The sequence below is a fragment of the Lepidochelys kempii genome, chromosome 20 (genome assembly GCF_965140285.1).
Source record: "Lepidochelys kempii isolate rLepKem1 chromosome 20, rLepKem1.hap1, whole genome shotgun sequence".
NCBI classification, from domain to species: Eukaryota; Metazoa; Chordata; order Testudines; family Cheloniidae; genus Lepidochelys; species Lepidochelys kempii.
The window spans coordinates 22,091,134-22,107,809 of NC_136399.1; the positions used below are offsets into that span (position 1 = coordinate 22,091,134).

At 56.4% G+C, this 16,676-nt stretch overlaps 1 protein-coding gene across 2 annotated transcripts; it reads right to left on the minus strand.

Annotated features, from left to right (window-relative positions):
- Window positions 1-3,150: 3,150 nt before the first annotated feature.
- Window positions 3,151-15,365, minus strand: LOC140900858 (volume-regulated anion channel subunit LRRC8E). Of its 2 annotated transcripts, none has more exons than XM_073318765.2 (3): window positions 15,233-15,365; window positions 9,181-9,323; window positions 3,151-5,835 (listed from the first exon to the last, which is right to left on the minus strand). In XM_073318765.2, the coding sequence occupies exons 2-3, from the start codon at window positions 9,316-9,318 to the stop codon at window positions 3,580-3,582; spliced, it is 2,394 nt and encodes a 797-aa protein (XP_073174866.1). In that variant the 5' UTR covers window positions 9,319-9,323; window positions 15,233-15,365; the 3' UTR covers window positions 3,151-3,579. The 2 variants fall into 2 exon arrangements, with proteins under 2 accessions (XP_073174866.1, XP_073174867.1); XM_073318766.2 differs by having other exon boundaries at window positions 9,181-9,429.
- Window positions 15,366-16,676: the final 1,311 nt, after the last annotated feature.

The following is a 16,676-nucleotide window of genomic DNA, read 5'->3' on the forward strand; positions in this document are numbered from 1 at the left end:
GGAATATTTTTATTTCCCCCTGTTTATAATACAACAGACACAGGCAGTGGCTTCCCACCTTCAGCTCCCGGTAGATCCAAAGGGTAACGATTCTCTGCCGAGGCCAGCAGTAGGACTGAGGGACTGTAGAAAGTGCTTTGGGGTGAGGCGCTGCCGGGATCATGAGCCCAGTCCTTTGTCTAATGGAAAAAGGACTCCAATCCCTGAATGCGCTCCAACGCAAACCCAGGGGATGGGATCCAGAGCGGTGGAGAGATCCTGCTGCTGAGCTCTGATCCACAGACGCCACAGAACAGGAGACAGGGGCTCTGGGTGCAGCTCGCACAGCGTTGGCCAGCAGATGGCAATGGATAGCCATTCCCAGGGCACCCCAGTACATGGAGGAGGTAGTGGGGGGCACGGTCTATTAGGCAGGGGTGGGTGTGAGGTGGTATGTGTTGAGATGGATGTGTGGTGTGTAAGGGCTGTTGGGGGGATGGGAGGCTTGTGTGTCTATAAGGCAGAGATGGGGGTGGGAATAGGTTGTGTTTGGGGGGGTTAGCACCTCAATTCCTAACCCCCTGTGGCAAAGCCCCCCCCCGAGCAGCCACCGTGGGCCTAGGTTGAGATGCACTCTCAACCCCGGCCCTAAAGTTCCAGTCTGCCCCCATCTGCCCCCAGCTCCTTCCTGCCAGTGACTTGGAGCCAGGGCAGGAGGTGATGGGGCCAGGCCCCGTCCCCAAGTGTTCCCTGGCCGGCTGCCACGTGGGTGGGGTGTGGCTGGCTCCTGTCAGATCTGCAGCCTGGCCTGGGACCCACGTACAGCATGGGGGAGGGAGCGGCTAAGCCCCCTGCCCCCCAGTCAGATGCCCGCTGAAGGGAATTCGGGATGCAGATAGGGCTGGATGGTGGCAGGAGGAGGAGGGTGTAATGCCCCCTGTTGGGTATCCTATGGGATCAGGGAGGAAGACTGGAGGAGAAGGGCTGGGATTAGGGGTGAGCAGCAGGATAACTGAAGGGAGGCTGGGGGTGGAGGGAGGTCACAGGGGCTGAGATGAGTTGGTTTTAAGAGGGAGCTGGACACACTGATCATAGAATCATTAACATAGAATCATAGAAGATCAGGGTTGGAAGGGACCTCAGGAGGTCATCTAGTCCAACCCCCTGCTCAAAGCAGGACCAATCCCCAGTTTTTGCCCCAGACCCCTAAATGGTCCCCTCAAGGATTGAACTCACAACCCTGGGTTTAGCAGGCCAATGCTCAAACCACTGAGTTGTGTGATGGGGTTGCTGGGGAGCAGGACTCAGCACCCCTGGGTCTTATGTTCCTAATAGCATGTGCCCCAGGGTTTCAGCCAGCCAGCGGCAGGGCTCAGGAAGGGATTCCCTCCCCCACAACCTCCCCATGTATTCTGGGAGGGGTTTGTTTTAATCTCCCTCTTCTGACACATCAGGGCTGGAGACAGGCTAGTGGGCAGGGATCTGAGCAGGTACCAAGCGTTCTCCCTTTGTCAGGCACTTGTCTGGTGGTTCTCGTGCACATGCTCTGGGTCCCAGTGATGGCCATATGTGGGGACAGGGGGGAGGAATTTTCCCCCAAGTCAGATTGGCAGGGACCTTGTGAGGCTTCCACCTTCTTCTGCAGCATGTGGGTGTAGGGCACTTGCCAGGATTATCTGGGCATAGCTCACTTAAACATCTCCCTGCCATCATGGAGGCCTCGGGCTCTGGTGCACCTCGGTCCCTCCTCTCCTCTGCCTGTGGCACGTAATAGTCTCCAGTCTGTTTTCCTGGGGTACGCCGGTCTCATTATGCAGTTGGGTTTGTTGTGTGGGTGCTGGTAGCCTGCGATAGACAGGAAGTCAGACTAGATGGTCCCCTCTGGCCTGAAACTCTGTGCCTCTCTGTGGCAGGGCAGGGAGGTTGGTAACACGGGGTCTGTGCAGTACCCAGCATGATGGGGGCCCCAGTCATGGTTGGGGAAGGGGTTTGTGCAGTGCCTGGTGCCAAGGGGGCCCCGCTCGCATTGTGGGGGAGATGTTTGTGCAGCAGCCAGCACAATGGAGACGCTGCTCCGTTGAGACCTTTACCCGTCACTATGATAATACTGACGTTGGATCCGGCCCATATGTCCTCTGGTTCCAGGACATAGCTAAGGGGGGGTTCTCCCGTAACTGGAGGGTGCCTTGCCGCTGGCTACCACTCGAGAAGGGTCCAATGTTGGAGTTCTTAGGAGTGCTCCCGCCGTCCTGGGAGCGACGGCCGAGGTGGCTGGGGCGTTGCTAAGACTGGGGTTTCTTGAAGCGCTACACCCAGCCCGGTGAAGAGATAAAGGCTGTTTGCACTGTTCACATTTCCAACTTCTCCCCTCCAGCTGCACAGAGCCAGGGCTCTGGTTCAGGCCCACTGCTATTACCAGGTGTGTGTGGATTGCCACCCCTCCTGTCCCCTATACATCCTTGAATATAAAAGAAGGGCTCACTCCTGAAATCCTTCCATGACCTTTGCCTGAGTAAGGGCTCTAGACTCAGCTAGCTGCAGCGCAGGAGAAATCAGTGCCTGTAACCCAGACCCATCTAGGATCCTGCTACAGAGAGGTGGGACTAAGGGGAGGAACCCCTGAGAGCCAGGTCATTGGTGGAAAAAGCCATGCTTCAAGGAGGAGGAGGCATGTCACAAGCAGAAGCCACATCCAACAGGGGAGGGTCAATGGGAGCCACACCCACCTCTTTAAATTTGTATGATAAGCACATACCACACCAAGTGGAAAAACCAGTTTCTCTTGGTACTGTAAATCCATTAGATGCTTCAACCAGGTAACTCTCCTTCCCCTCTCCAGGCAGATGACCTACAAAGCCAGCTGCAACCTTCCTTGGGAATGTGGTTACATCACAGTGGGTGTGGACTGCCAAAACTGAGACATGACCAAACACTAATGAAATTCAATCCTGCTGAGATCTTGGCCTCTTGTGACAGTGAGTTCCACTGGCTAAGGATGCCAGAAAAGCATCCCTTTGAATCAGTGGAGTAGGTGGAGCTGTGGAATGAGGAAAGACTTTCCCATGGGTAAAGCCACAGCAAAATTTCAATTGAACACCACATTTGCCTCCTCTCTAGATTACCCATCAGATTGGCCTGGAAATTCATAGGATAGACTGTGGGCTGGGGTACAGTTTATGGGGCAGTGACCAAGGTGTGCCGGAGATCTAGCACTTTAAAACATGAGCTATTTACACACACACAAAAATTGTCCTTTTTTAAAAGCAATAAACGCTGCTTGTTAATAACACTAAAAAAATAAGTATAAATAGAGTAATTTCTCCCCGGCAATCCAGGATACAACGTGGCAGCTCTGCCACACAGGATCACCGACTGTCCGACTGGGATGAAATGTTGAGCCCCTCCATAGCCATGGCTGGGGGGATGATTCTTTGGTAAGACTCTTGGTGGGAGATCTCCCAGGTGCCTTTGCAGCTCTGGCCTGGGAGCAACACCTGCACCGGAGAGGAGCACACGAGGCACTTCCCAGCTCTAGTCACCGTGACAGTCTTTCTGCAGGTGGCCAAAGAGCCTGCCCCTGCTGCTGACTGTCCCCTCTTCTCATTCACTCTCCAGCCTCTCCCGGATGTCCACGGGCAGCATCTCATAGAGAGTGCTCTCCACCACCAAGCCACTGCGCTTGAGTGCCGGGCACCGCCCAATCTGAGGCGGCAAGGCCTCCAGGCGGTTCCCCTTCAATTCCAGCTTGCTGAGCAAGGAGAGGTTGCCCAGGCGGTGGGAGAGGGTGGAGAGCTTGTTGTGTCCCACCATCAGAGTCTTCAGCTTCTTGCAGAAGAAGAGCTCATCGGGCAAGGTCTCCACTGAGTTGGAGGAGATGGCGAAGTACTGGAGATTCTGGAGCACACCTACCTCCGGGGGGATAACCTGGATGCCATTGTTGGAGAGGTCAAGGCAGCGGAGCTTGGTGCAGAGGAAGAGCTGGGAGGGCAGGGTCTCTATTTTGTTGCGATTGAGGTAGAGCTGCTCCAGGCCCTTGAGCTTCCGGATGTGCTCGGGGATATAGGCAATGTGGTTGCTCCAGAGCTTAAGGCAGACAAGCTTGCGGCAGTGCTGGAAGCTGAGGATCTCCTCGATGGAGCGTAGCTGGTTGTCTTTTAGGTCCAGCTCCTGCAGGCTGACCAGGCTGAAGACGGCATGGGGGATACGCTCCAGGTTGCAGTTGACCAGCTCCAGCTCCCGCACGTTGACCAGCTTCTTGAGGTTGTTGAGGGTCACCAGCTTGGTGCCGTCGTTGAGAATGCACAGACGCTGCAGGTGAGTCGAGACGTCGGTCACGCTGGGCGGCACCTTGGAGATGTTGCTGTGCAACGAGAGCACCTTGAGGTTCCTCAGCTCCCGGAGGCTCTCCAAGCCGGACGCCCTCCCCAGTTCCTGGCTGAAGAGGCCGGAGAGGTGGAGCTCCTCCAGCCCGCGCAGGCTGTAGACCCACAGTGGCACTTCCTTGATTTCGTCAAAGGTGGCCTGCATCACCTTGAGGTGGTCCCGCAGGAAGACCAGGGAGGCAAATGGCAGCTTGACAGGGCAGTTCAACAGGGAGAGCTCCTGGAGGTGGACGAGCTGGGCCACCAGCGGTGGGAAGGTCACATCCTTGAGCATCTCCAGCTTCAGGGCCTCCACCTCAGACAGCTCAAAGACTGTGTCAGGCAAGCCAGACAGCATGAAGAGGTGGAGCTCCAGGCGGCCCAGGGCATTCCGCTGCAGCTTCTGCCGCAACTTCTCCTCTGTCCATTCGTGGTTGAGGTTGAGCTGCTTGAGCTTGCTTTCGCTGACCTCGGAGAGGAAGACGGCAAAGCGCTTGGAGTAGAGGGAGTCATACTCGTCGATCAGATAAAGCATGAAGGCAAAATCATTCTTGACATCAGGGATGTCGCTGATGCCCGTCTCCTCTCGCACGTAGCGGAACGAGTACTCCTTCAAGGGCCGGTGAAAGAGCCAGTACAGTGTGTATAGGCAGGTGAGGCCGTAGACGCCCAAGAAGCAGATGTAGCAGATGGCCAGCTTGGAGAAGAGGTGGGCCTTGGTGTGGTTGCAGCAGAAGTGGTCGTAGCCTGTCATGTCCTCCATCTCCATGCTGCAGGGCACAATGAAGTGGATGTTCTGCACCAGGGCAGCATTGTAGGCCGTGATGATCAGGAACTTGAAGACCTTGAGAACAGACTGTCGGACGTACATGGTATAGAGGATGTCTCCCTCCTCCACGTGCAGCCGGAACTTCTTCACCTTCTCAAACAAAGCCTTGGCCTGCTCCCCTTCCTTCTTGTCCAGCAGGCTGACTGCAGGAGTCTCTGCTACCTTCTTCTCAGAGATGGACTGGACGGGCTGTAGAGCAGGGTGGGGCTCGGGCATTTCATCCTTGATGCTCTTCCTCCGCCCGTCTTCCTTCTTTGAGGTCGTCCCATCTTGGTTCTCCCCAGAGACCTCAGAGAGGGCCCGGGTAGTCCAGGGTGAGTCAAAGCACTTGCTCAGGATGGAAATGAAGTGCTCAATCTTTGAGCTGGTGCCTGGAAACTTGAACCAGAAGTTGGCACAGACCATGAAGATGAGGGTGTGGATGACCACGAGGTAGGGGAAGTACTTGGCGTACCAGTGCAGGGCTGTCTCATAGCACATCTGGTTGATGAAGCTGTACTGCTGGATGTCCAGGTTGTTGCGCAGGCCGCTCATCTCCCGGGAGGACAGAGGTGTGTCTGGCTCCGAGGCGTTGAGTCTCTTCCTGGTGAAATTCTGGCATGTTTCAGAGAGTGGGGCACCAGCAGGGACATGGTTGGGGAGGCAAATGATTTTGTCCTGTGTCACCTGGGGATATGGCCACAGAGGGGAACAGGTGAGGAAACCATGGGGGATACTGATTCACACCAGCTGGGGGTCTGGCCCCATTGACTCCAATGGAGCTATGGCCAATTGACACCTGCTGGGGGTCTGGCCCTGTATGTCATGCAATGGTCCATGTACAGTTCTGCCCCCTGAGCACCGACTGCAGACTGCATTCACGCATATTTCAGGACAATAGTGATAACGGGCACCGAAGCCTTGCCCAACCCAGGAGCCCCGAGGGTAGCTTAGACACGCCAGCACACCCTCAGTGCAGAGGTGCACCCTGGGAACGCTATAGGCTCCGTGACACGCGGTGTGCTGGGAGTTGCAGTCTCAGTGGGCTGCGCCGCTGGAGCACGACCCATTCTGGCCCCACTTCGGCTGCCCCTGGGACAAAGGAGACTGTCCAAGAAGCACAGTTGGTGGTGATGAAGCATGTCTAGTAGTTAGAGCTCAGGTGCTTGGAGTTAGGTTCTATCCCTGGCTCTGGGAGGGGGGTGGGGTCGAGTGGTTAGAGCAGGGGGGGGCTGTGAGCCAGGTCTTCTGGATTCTCTCCCCAGCTCTGGGAGGGCAGTGGGGTCTACTGGGTTAGACCAGTGGGGTGGGGAGTCAGGACTCTTGGGTACCATCCCCGGCTCTACCGCTGACTCTCTGTATTACCTTGGGCTCCTCCCTTCTCTCTGTGCCTCCATTTCCACCTCCATAAAATGGGCATTATACCAACTCCAGGGAGGTAGCAAGTTTCTAAAGCACCTGGTGAGGCTGAGACAAATGAGACTAGAGAAGGTCAATGAGCTGCTAGTTCACGCCAGCATCTTACCCCACAGCTAGAGAGCAGCAAGAGCGTCCCATGAGCTTAGACTGTGAATGTGTGCACTGCACACGGCACACACCAACCCCACGAGGAGCTCCTGTGATTCAGTGCCCATGCTAAGCCAGGCCATTGCTAATCACAACCCAGGAGTCCTGACACTGAAGGGAACAGGACCCGCCGTGATGTTGTTAGGTAGGAGAGCACGGGAGGGCGGGTGGCAGGAAACAGAGACGAGCTGATCAGGGTACTGTAAAGAATTATTGCCCCTCGTTCTGCAGAGCCTGAGCTGGCCCAGTGGCATGCAAAATAAAATCCCCCAGCTCCTGGTTACTGCAACCCCAGGGCCACGTGACTTCCTTTTACAGAAACTGTCTTTCAGCCCCTGGCTCTAAGCAAGCCAGACCCACCTGTGCAGTGTGGGTGACATTCCCCATCTATGGGTGACCAACCTCCTACTGTGCCAGCTGATGGAGCTGCTCCTTCAGCTCAAGCAATAGAGTGCTGTGCTGATGGTCCCAGTGTCAGCAGGGTCTGAATGTGCGCGTACTGGGGATTTGCCTGAGGTCACCCCAAAAGTCAGTGGCAGAGCCGGGAATGAAACCCAGGAGTCCTGCCTGCCACTACTGCCGCTCCTCTGCCTTCACCATGACTAGATCCCATTCCTCTCCCCGAGCTGGGGATAGAACCCAGGAGTCCTGACTCCCAGCCCCCTGCTCCGGCCACCATCTCAAGGGGGTTTCTCTTTACTTCCCTGGCAGATCCCACCATCCCCTGGCATCTCATTGGTTGGCAGTGTGGCAGGTGCCTGAATGGTTAACTCAAAAGGGGGCCAGCGGGGAGCTAATCTCACTCCTGTCCTCCTCCCGAGTGGCCCTGGGGTTTTGCCTATGGGACTTGTTGCCACAGATATTCTCCCTGGTGCCACAAGAGATGGCTATTGTAACAGGGCTGCTGCCTTGTGCACCTGCTGCTTGGCTTCTGTATGGACACTCTCCTCCCCCCAGTATTGGGGGGACCTTCATCTGGGGATGACCGAGCACCCCCCATCCCAATGGGGATGACAGACCAGCCTAAAACAGGGCTAGGTGGAGGAGGGGTAGCTCATTCAGGGGACAGAGATGGGGGGAGGGTGATTCTCCCATCTCCCCCCGTTCCACCCCAGAATGCAAAGCTTGCTGACCCATCAGCTAACCACTAAAATTCAAATCTGACATTTATGAAGTGGAGTCTAGTGGTTAGAGCTGCAGGCAGGGCAGGTACAAGGATGTTTTGCACCCTAGGCGAAACTTCCACCTTGCACCTGCCCAACCCCCCCCCCCACCGCCCCCGACGGTCCAGGGAGCCGTGCGGCAGCTCCCCACCCCAGCTCACCTCTGCTTCGCCTCCTCCCCGAGCACACCACCGCCGTTCCGCTTCTCCTGCCTCCCAGGCTTGCAGCGCCAATCAGCTGTTTGGCGCTGCAAGCCTGGGAGGGAGAGAAGCAGAGTGGGGCGGTGTGCTCAGGGGAGGAGGCGGAGCAGAGGGGCGGGGTAGGAGTCAGGGTTTTGTTCCCAGCTCTTGGAAGGGAGTAAGAATAAGGGGGAGGGGCTGGGAATCAGGACTCCTGGGTTCTAGTCTCAGCTCTCTTTTCCCCCACATGGATCAGCCCAGTGGGCCCATCTAGCTCAGCAGCCTGTCTCTGATCAGGCTCACAAGAGACGGGCTGAGCTGAGCTCAGCCCCTTTCATTCCTGTTGCTGAGCCACAGCCTTCGCTCCCCACCTTCATCCCATTCACCAGGGCAGCCCGTGATCCAGCCGCACCCCAGACATGCTGGGGCAAGCTTCCTGCCTGGGCACGAATCCCCTGCACGGATACAATACGTCCTGGGAGGACTGGCAGCTCCAGGGGAGGCAGACACCTCCGGATCAGGGGGGCAACTCCATCGTAGGGCCTGTATTGATGGCCCTCGCCCTTCCCCCTGCTCCCCTTTCCCTCGAGCCCTGGGCCCACCCTCTCCTCTCCTAGCAGGAGGGTGGCATTCACCCACCCAGCCGTTTGAGCTCCAGGGAGGTTCTGATCCAAAGTTCCCAGTTCCCCAGGGGTGTGTCTTCCAGCCGCCTTGCGTCATGGCAGAGTGCTTGCTGGGATGTCCCTCCCACAATGCAACAGGGCGTCCATTGTGGACAAAGGACTCCATTTGCCCCAGCAGCGATTTGATGGGCAGGAGGGGACAGGATAAGGGGTGTTCTTCCCAGCCGGCTGCCTTCTCCTCCGTTTCCACTCTTGCTTCCGGCTGGTTTGTGGGGTCTGCATCCTGCTATTATGGGCACCACTGCCACTTACTGACCGGCATGAGCACATCACCTTCTAGTGGCTGCTGGGGATAGAACTTTCTACTGCTGCTGCTGCTGGAGATTCTTCTTCAGCTCCAGAGGGAGGAGGATCCAGAGGCCCCAGGTCCTATCCCTGCTGCTGCATGGGTGGCGTCTCACAGAGGGTGGTCCCAGCCCACCCCCCCAGCCCGGTACCCACCTGCAGGGTGCAGCCAAAAACCCCGATCATGAGCATGGCCACCGTGATGTATTCAGCCAGCACATCCCACCAGGGCTTGAGCACCTTGAAGGCCGGCTGCTGGTCCGTGAACTGCTTGAACTCAGCTACAGGGATCATCCTGTCTGCAGGGAGAGGGTGGGGTTAGGCTGGTGGAGGCCTCTCCTCCCTAGTGACCCCCAGTTCAAATCCCAGCTCAGGTCCAGTGAGCTTGATGGATCCTTGGTCAATCTGGAGGAGTGAAGGGGGCCCAATTATGAAAACAAGAGGCAGCACTGTGTAACCTGACTGCAAGAGGGCCATTGGGAGGGAGCTGGCCCCGGGAAGAGGGCAGGATCCCAGCCCAAGAGAGAGAATTGTCCTACCCTGAATCTCTTTCACCTCCATAACTCCAACCATCCCAGAGATCATTACACACTGTACATGGGGATGGATCGTTTGCCCAGTCCTGACATGCAGCCAGCTCTGGGGTGGGGCACAGCCACTGGTTAACAGCCCCCCCAACAGCCTGAGACAGGAGAGCCCTGTTCTGAAAGCGAAAGTTCCAGGGCAGGATGTCGGGAGGCAGAAGGCGATTACTCATGTCAGAAATTGGGCAGGACACCAGGGGTCACACCCTGACTCCTGGGAAGAATGGCTCATCTGATAACCACAAAAGGTCAGTGGTTCGGTCTCATGCTGCAGTGCAGCTTTGGGACCAGAGCTGACTGCGAGGGGAGAGCGCCCCACACTGAGCCACTGCCCCGCGCCCTGCAGAATAGCTCCCCCAGCGCAGCTCTGAGACATCAGGGTCAGCACTGACTCCAAGGAGAACCTCCCTCCCTGCAGCACAGCGCTCCCTGCTGGTCACCCACACCGGTCTCGTTGAGCCACCTTTCCCCTCCTGCCTGGCTTTGTTCCCTGCAGACATGGGATGGGGGCTACCCACAGAGTCATTGGGAAGGTTGATCCAGGACATCAATACGGGCAGGGAGTGGGATCCTGGAGAAGGCCAAGGGGAGACACTGGGGTCCCATTTCCCCTCTACCAGTCCCAGCATCCCTTTGAAAACTGATCCAGCCAGCTGTAGATTTCACCCCTCTGCTGGCTTGGGATGAGCCCAACCACCTGGCACAAAGGGCACTGGGTGGGGCTTTAATGGCCCAGCGATGGGGGAGCCCTACCCAGCCCAGGCCCTGGAACCCCCCCACCTTGGAGCAGGGTTCCAAGCACCATAGCAACGCCCTGTGGCCTCCCTCAGACAACAGAGATGGGGTGACCCTCGCTGAGGGTCACAGAAGGCAGATGGGTCGACTCTGATCCCAGTGCTGGGCTTTACCTAGCCCGGCCCAGTAACCCAGATTTGGGGGGGCGTAATCCAGACTCCAGCCTCAGTGTTGTGCAGCAGGAAAAAATTCTTCATTTATCCCAGGAACCCTGACTTCCAGCCTCTGCCCCCCCTCTAATGAATCCACCAGATCCTGTTCCACCCTCCCCCTGCCAAGCTGGGAATAGAAGCCAGGAGTCCTGGCTCCCAGTCCAGCCTGCTCTAATCACTCGATCCCACTCCCCTCCCAGAGTGGGAATAGAACCCAGGAATCCTGGCTCCCAGCCTCCTCTGCTTTAAGCACTAGATCCCACTTCCCTGCCCAACTGGGAATAGAAGACGTGAGTCCTGGTTCCTGGTCCCCCCTGCTCTGATGCTAAACCCCACGCCACTCCTGGAGATGGGAAGTTTAACAGCCGCCCCCCCCACCCCTCAATCACACTGGCCCTGCACTCCCCCGAGTGCTCTCAGGTGTGTCCTGCACCCCCCATCCTGCCACCTTCTGGTTGCTGTGCAGAGAACACCTCCAAGTCTCCGGATACAGGGTCTGCAGCTCAGATTTATCTCTGGTGGGAATGGAGCCAGAGTTTGCTCAATTGGCGCCCTACATGATTCTTAATCATTTAGCTCTTGTGAAAGTGTACCCAATTGCCCCAGATGGGGAGGCTCTTTATGCTCCACCCCCGCAAGCAGCTACGCCCAGGAAGCAGTTCTGTGAGCTCATGTACACAGCCCATCCTCCTGCCAATGTGTGCCACCCCTCCCCTCAGGGTACACCCTTAGGGAGGAGTCTTTGTGGCCTATTCAATCTTTGTTTTTTCCATCCACATTCCTGGATTCTATTCCCATCATTGGGAGGGGAGCAGGGTCTAGTGGTTAGAGCAGGGGAGCTGGGAGTCAAAGCTCCTGGGTTCCAGACTCTGACAGTGTGTGATCTTGGGCAATTTCTTTCTCTCCTTTGTGCCTCAGTTTCCCCAACTCTAGGAGACAAACTTCTCCTTGCCGTTACACCTTGCAAGGCTTGTGTGGCTTAATGACCTTTGCACAGTGCTGTGACCCATAGGCAGGACGAGGAGCATGATCATTTTTATTGCACTGACCAATGTTATGTGGGGACCGCTGACCAGCAGGAAAGTCCATGGCTTTGCCTAGACATTTCCCCTCCAACCCAGTCGGGTGCTACTCCTGCTCCCCAGAGGAAATGCCTTTCCCTTTGCTCATGGTGGAGAAACCCCCAAGCCAGCTCTTATACAAGGGATGTCGTCCCTGCAGCTGCTTCCCTGTGGTTTGTATGTTGTGCCAGCCTGGCAGAGCAGAGTAAATATTTCCATGGACAGTGCTGGGAGGCAGGCAGCGGGGGAAGCAGCAAAGAAAGCTGAAGGCAGTTTGGGGCAATCTGGGGAATTCAGACACTTACAGGACTTTTCAGAGCAGAGAGAATTTTTAAAGGCAGGGTTGGAACTTTCCAGGGAAAGCCAGAGTTCGAGCGGGAGAAACTCTCTGCTCGACTGCTGGTCTACACTCCCCATGCAGAGCTGCAGATAGAAGCCAGGTCCTGAGAGCCATTGAACCAGACTGAAACCTTGCATACGATGGAAACCACTTCAAGCCAGGGGGTGTGGCAGGACCCCTAGTTCCAGCACCTATGGGGGCAGTCCTGGAACCCTTGTCCAGCATGGGCAGCTGTGAGTATAAGATCCCCGCTCCAGCCTCTGGGGGGCAGTTCAGGGGGCCCAGTTAGCATCTGCTAGACCCTGTGCAGATCAGGACTCATCCAGCACCCCCTTCTCACTGAAGCCCTTAGAGCATCCCTCAGACCATCCCAAAATCCATCAAAGGGCAGAACCCAATGGATTTGGGGGGGATTTCAGAAAACCAGAAAGGGAGGACCCTGCCATCTCTGCAGCACACCCACAGCCTCCAGCACCTCTGTGATTGTCTGTGGCTCAGCGAGCTGGCTGATGGCCCGGTCCTGAGGATGGTTTTGTTTAATATCTTCATTAATGATCTGGAGGATGGTGTGGATTGCACCCTCAGCAAGTTTGCAGATGACACTAAACTGGGAGGTGTGGTAGATATGCTGGAGGGTAGGTATAGGATACAGAGGGACCTAGACAAATTAGAGGATTGGGCCAAAAGAAATCTGATGAGGTTCAACAAGGACAAGTGCAGAGTTCTGCATTTAGAAAGGAAGAATCCCATGCACCACTACAGACTAGGGACAGAGTGGCTAGGCAGCAGTTCTGCAGAAAGGACCTAGGGGTTACTGTGGACGAGAAGCTGGATATGAGTCAGCAGTGTGCCCTTGTTGCCAAGAAGGCTAACGGCATTTTGGGCTGTATAAGTAGGAGCATTGTTAGCGGATCGAGGGAAGTGATCATTCCCATATATTCGGCATTGGTGAGGCCTCATCTGGAGTACTGTGTCCAGTTTTGGAGCCCACACTACAAGAAGGATGTGGAAAAATTGGAAAGAGTCCAGCAGAGGGCAACAAAAATGATTAGCAAAAAGAAAAGGAGGACTTGCAGCACCTTAGAGACTAACAAATTTATTTGAGCATAAGCTTTCGTGAGCTACAGCTCACTTCATCGGATACAAAAAGCTTACCCTCAAATATATTTGTTAGTCTCTAAGGTGCCACAAGTACTCCTGTTCTTTTTGTGGATACAAACTAACACAGCTGAAAAATGAAAAACTCTGAAAAATGATTAGGGGGCTGGAACACATGACTTATGAGGAGAGGCTGAGGGAACTGGGGTTGTTTAGTCGCGGAAGAGAAGGATGAGGGGGGATTTGATAGCTGCTTTCAACTACCTGAGAGGGGGTTCCAAAGAGGATGGATCTAGACTGTTCTCAGTGGTACCAGATGACAGAACAAGGAGTAATGGTCTCAAGTTGCAGTGGGGGAGGTTTAGGTTGGATATTAGGAAAAACTTTTTCACTAGGAGGGTGGTGAAACACTGGAATGCGTTACCTAGGGAGGTGGTGGAATCTCCTTCCTTAGAGGTTTTTAAGGTCAGGCTTGACAAAGCCCTGGCTGGGATGATTTAGCTGGGGATTGGTCCTGCTTTGAGCAGGGGGTTGGACTAGATGACCTCCTGAGGTCCCTTCCAACCCTGATATTCTATGCTTCAATGATTAACGCCTTCCCCTCGAACACCTCAACTCATCTCTGCTCATCCTCCCCACAGGTACCCAGTTGGCATCCCAAATGCCTAATCTCCCAGACAGAAAGGAGGTGGGGGGATGGATGCACACTGCCCCTGGCCTCAGAGCAAGGGGAGAAGGGGATACACACAGAGCCTCTGGCATGGGGGGGGGGGCCTGGTATCGGGTCCAGAGTAGGAGGCCCCATGGCCCAAGCTGCTCCTGGCATGCAAGAGCCAAGAGGTTCATTCTGTGAGCAACCAGGGGCATCGCTGCCCAGGAGGAGCCTCCCCCACTGTCACCTGTATCGGCCCCATTGCAGCAGGGGTGATCAGTGAGTCCCACAGGCTACCTGAGGGCACACCCGCCCCGTGTCCCCCTCTCAGCCTGGCCTGGAGAGCAAGCACTTGGGGACTTCCAGAAGAGAGTTCTTCTTCCTTCCTTCCTCGCCCTCCGCTCAGCCCAGGTCCCTCATCCTCCCAGGCTCCATGCAAATTATTCCCATTCCCCCTCCCACCCATTGCTGGTCATCTCCAGCCATACCCAGCCCCTAGGCACCCCCTAACCATCCCCAGTCCCCCCCATTCCTGGGCCTAGACAGTTAAGCCAAGTGCTCAGGCAACACCGAGTGCCTGTCATCCCCAGGCACCCCCTACGCATCCCCATGCTCCACATTTCGGGGGACCCCCAGCCGTACTCAGGGCCCCTACCCCTACCCATGACCCACCTCCCCAGCCATGCTCGACCTGAAGGCACTCCAGCCTCTGCGCTCACCCCCGCCCCCTTTTCACACATGCTCCGGGATGTGGTTTGGGGCCTGCTCCTCTCTGGGGGTGCTGGCTGGGATGAGGGGAAGTGCAAGTGGGGTCCCACCGAACAGGCCACAGGGGGCAGGATGCATTTCCTGTGGATGTGCCACCCCTGAGGAAAATCTGCACCCCCAAAACTCTCTCCCCTGAGGCAAACAAGCACTTGCTTACCCCACCTACAGGTGCCAACCCTTCCAGCCCCTCCCTAGTAAATCTGGATTCCCCCCACCCCCCAAAAATGGTCCCCTTTCTCCTAAGGACAAATTCCCCTCTCCCCCTTCCTTGGGGATCCAAGACCCCTCTCCCCTTTTCTGGGACCAACCCCAACTCACCCAGGGGCAAAGCCAGGTCATAGAATATCAGGGTTTGAAGGGACCTCAGGAGGTCATCTAGTCCAACCCCCTGTTCAAAGCAGGACTAATCCCCAATATTTGCCCCAGATCCCTAAACGGCCCCCCTCAAGAATTGAACTCACAACACTGGGTTTAGCAGGCCAAAGCTCAAACCACTGAGCTATCCCTCCCCCAGATCCCACTTAAGCTCCCTTCCTGCCCCCAGTAGTCCTCCTCCCTTCCTGGGGAGTAAATCTGGATTCTCACTCTCCCGCCAGGTGTAAATTCACATTCCCCCTTTCCTCCTGCGGGAGGGGGGGATCCGGATCCCCCCCCCCCTTTTCCTCCTCCCATCCTGGGTGGGTGGAATCTGGATTCTCACTACGCGGGGGGGGGGGGGGGCGACCACTCCCCCTACCCGCTTTGCCCGTGTAACTTACCAGCTCTCCGTTCCCACTGCCCAGCCGGCTGCCTTGCCCGGGGCTCAGCGGGGCGCAGTCAGGGTGATTCCGCTGCGACCCCCGCGGCGGTGACGGGCTCCTCCAGCGCTGCCTGCTGCCGCGGCCCCCGGGCACCCCCCGCCGGTGCGGGAGTGACTCACCCTGCCTGACGAGCTCCGGCCCAGCCCCGCCGCTGGGCTGGGTTTGGGGAGGGAGGAGACCCGGGGCAGAGCAAACACGCGGCGCCCCCACCGCCACCAGCCACAAAGCGGCAGCGACCCGCACAGCGGGGACCCGAGACTCACGGGTCCCTCCCCGGCTCCGCGAGGGGAGTGGGAGCCAGGACTCCTGCATCGCTGCCAGAGTCTCACCAGGCACCCTGAGGGGCATCCCTTCTGCTCTCTCCGCCTCCGATTCGGGGGGTGGGCAGCGGCCCTCCCTTTCCTAAAGGGTTTGGGCCGGTCAGGTGACAGGAACGGTAATTGCACATTACAATTATCTGATTATTTAATCTCTCACCGGAATTGTGGTCTGAAGTCAGCCCATGGCTGTTGCTCATGGACCGGAGAAGGTTTCAGCCTCTGCGATAACAATCTAACGTTTCTGCAGCTTCTGTCCATGCCAGGTACTTTGCAAACTACTTATAAGGATCACTTCGTTCCCTGCAAATGAAAGGCCGCCACTTCTGGGGTGGGAAGCAGCAGGTGTTTAACAGCGCGTCAGTGACTCGATGCAGGGATCATTCACACAGCAATAGAAATGCAGCCAGCTCTGGGGTGGAACATGGCAGCTGTTTAACAGCACACAGCAACACGCCACAAGAACAATTGTGCAACCAATCATTGCATTGAAAAATGTTCCCCAAGGTGGGTTAGAAGCCCTCCGGGAGCTGTGCTAAATGCTGGGTTTTGTCATGGGAGGAAAAGGGCTTATGAAAAAGCTCTTGTTTATGTTCTCAAGGAAGTGGATCATTGCAGCAGGCAGAAGCTGTAATGGTCTCAAAGCCTGTCATTGTCTGGGTGAAATTCGACCCCCTAGCTACTCCGCACAACCCATCTTGGAGACAATCAGATGGGGCGTGTGAGCTGGGATTCATTCAACAGGGATGTTTGGATGTGAATCAGTGGAGCGGGTGTTTGGGAAGGAAAATCTCCCCCTTTGCTACTCAAACATCACAGCCCAGTGCTGGGACCTGAGATTCTGGGATTGAAAGTGACGAGGGACAAAAAGCCCAATCTGCTACCCCTTGCTCCAGGGATCTGGGAAACTACAGCAAGGAAATGAACTATTAACTATCACGTACTATCGGGACCCATGGGGGCGGAGGGCATGTGGGGGGACAGGTGCCTGGTACCCACAGCCGTGGCTGCTGGGATGTGGCTCCCTGCTCATCTCACTCCCCCAGTGCACAGAGGAAGTGGATGGGGCTGCGTGACAGGGCCAG

Bases quoted from the DNA above. Each gene is read 5' to 3' on its own strand.
- LOC140900858 (XM_073318765.2), bottom strand. From the start codon at position 9,318: ATGATCCCTGTAGCTGAGTTCAAGCAGTTCACGGACCAGCAGCCGGCC. The intron at 5,836-9,180 runs GTGGGTACCGGG...CCATATCCCCAG, and splicing joins TTTTTGGCTGCACCCTGCAG to GTGACACAGGACAAAATCAT.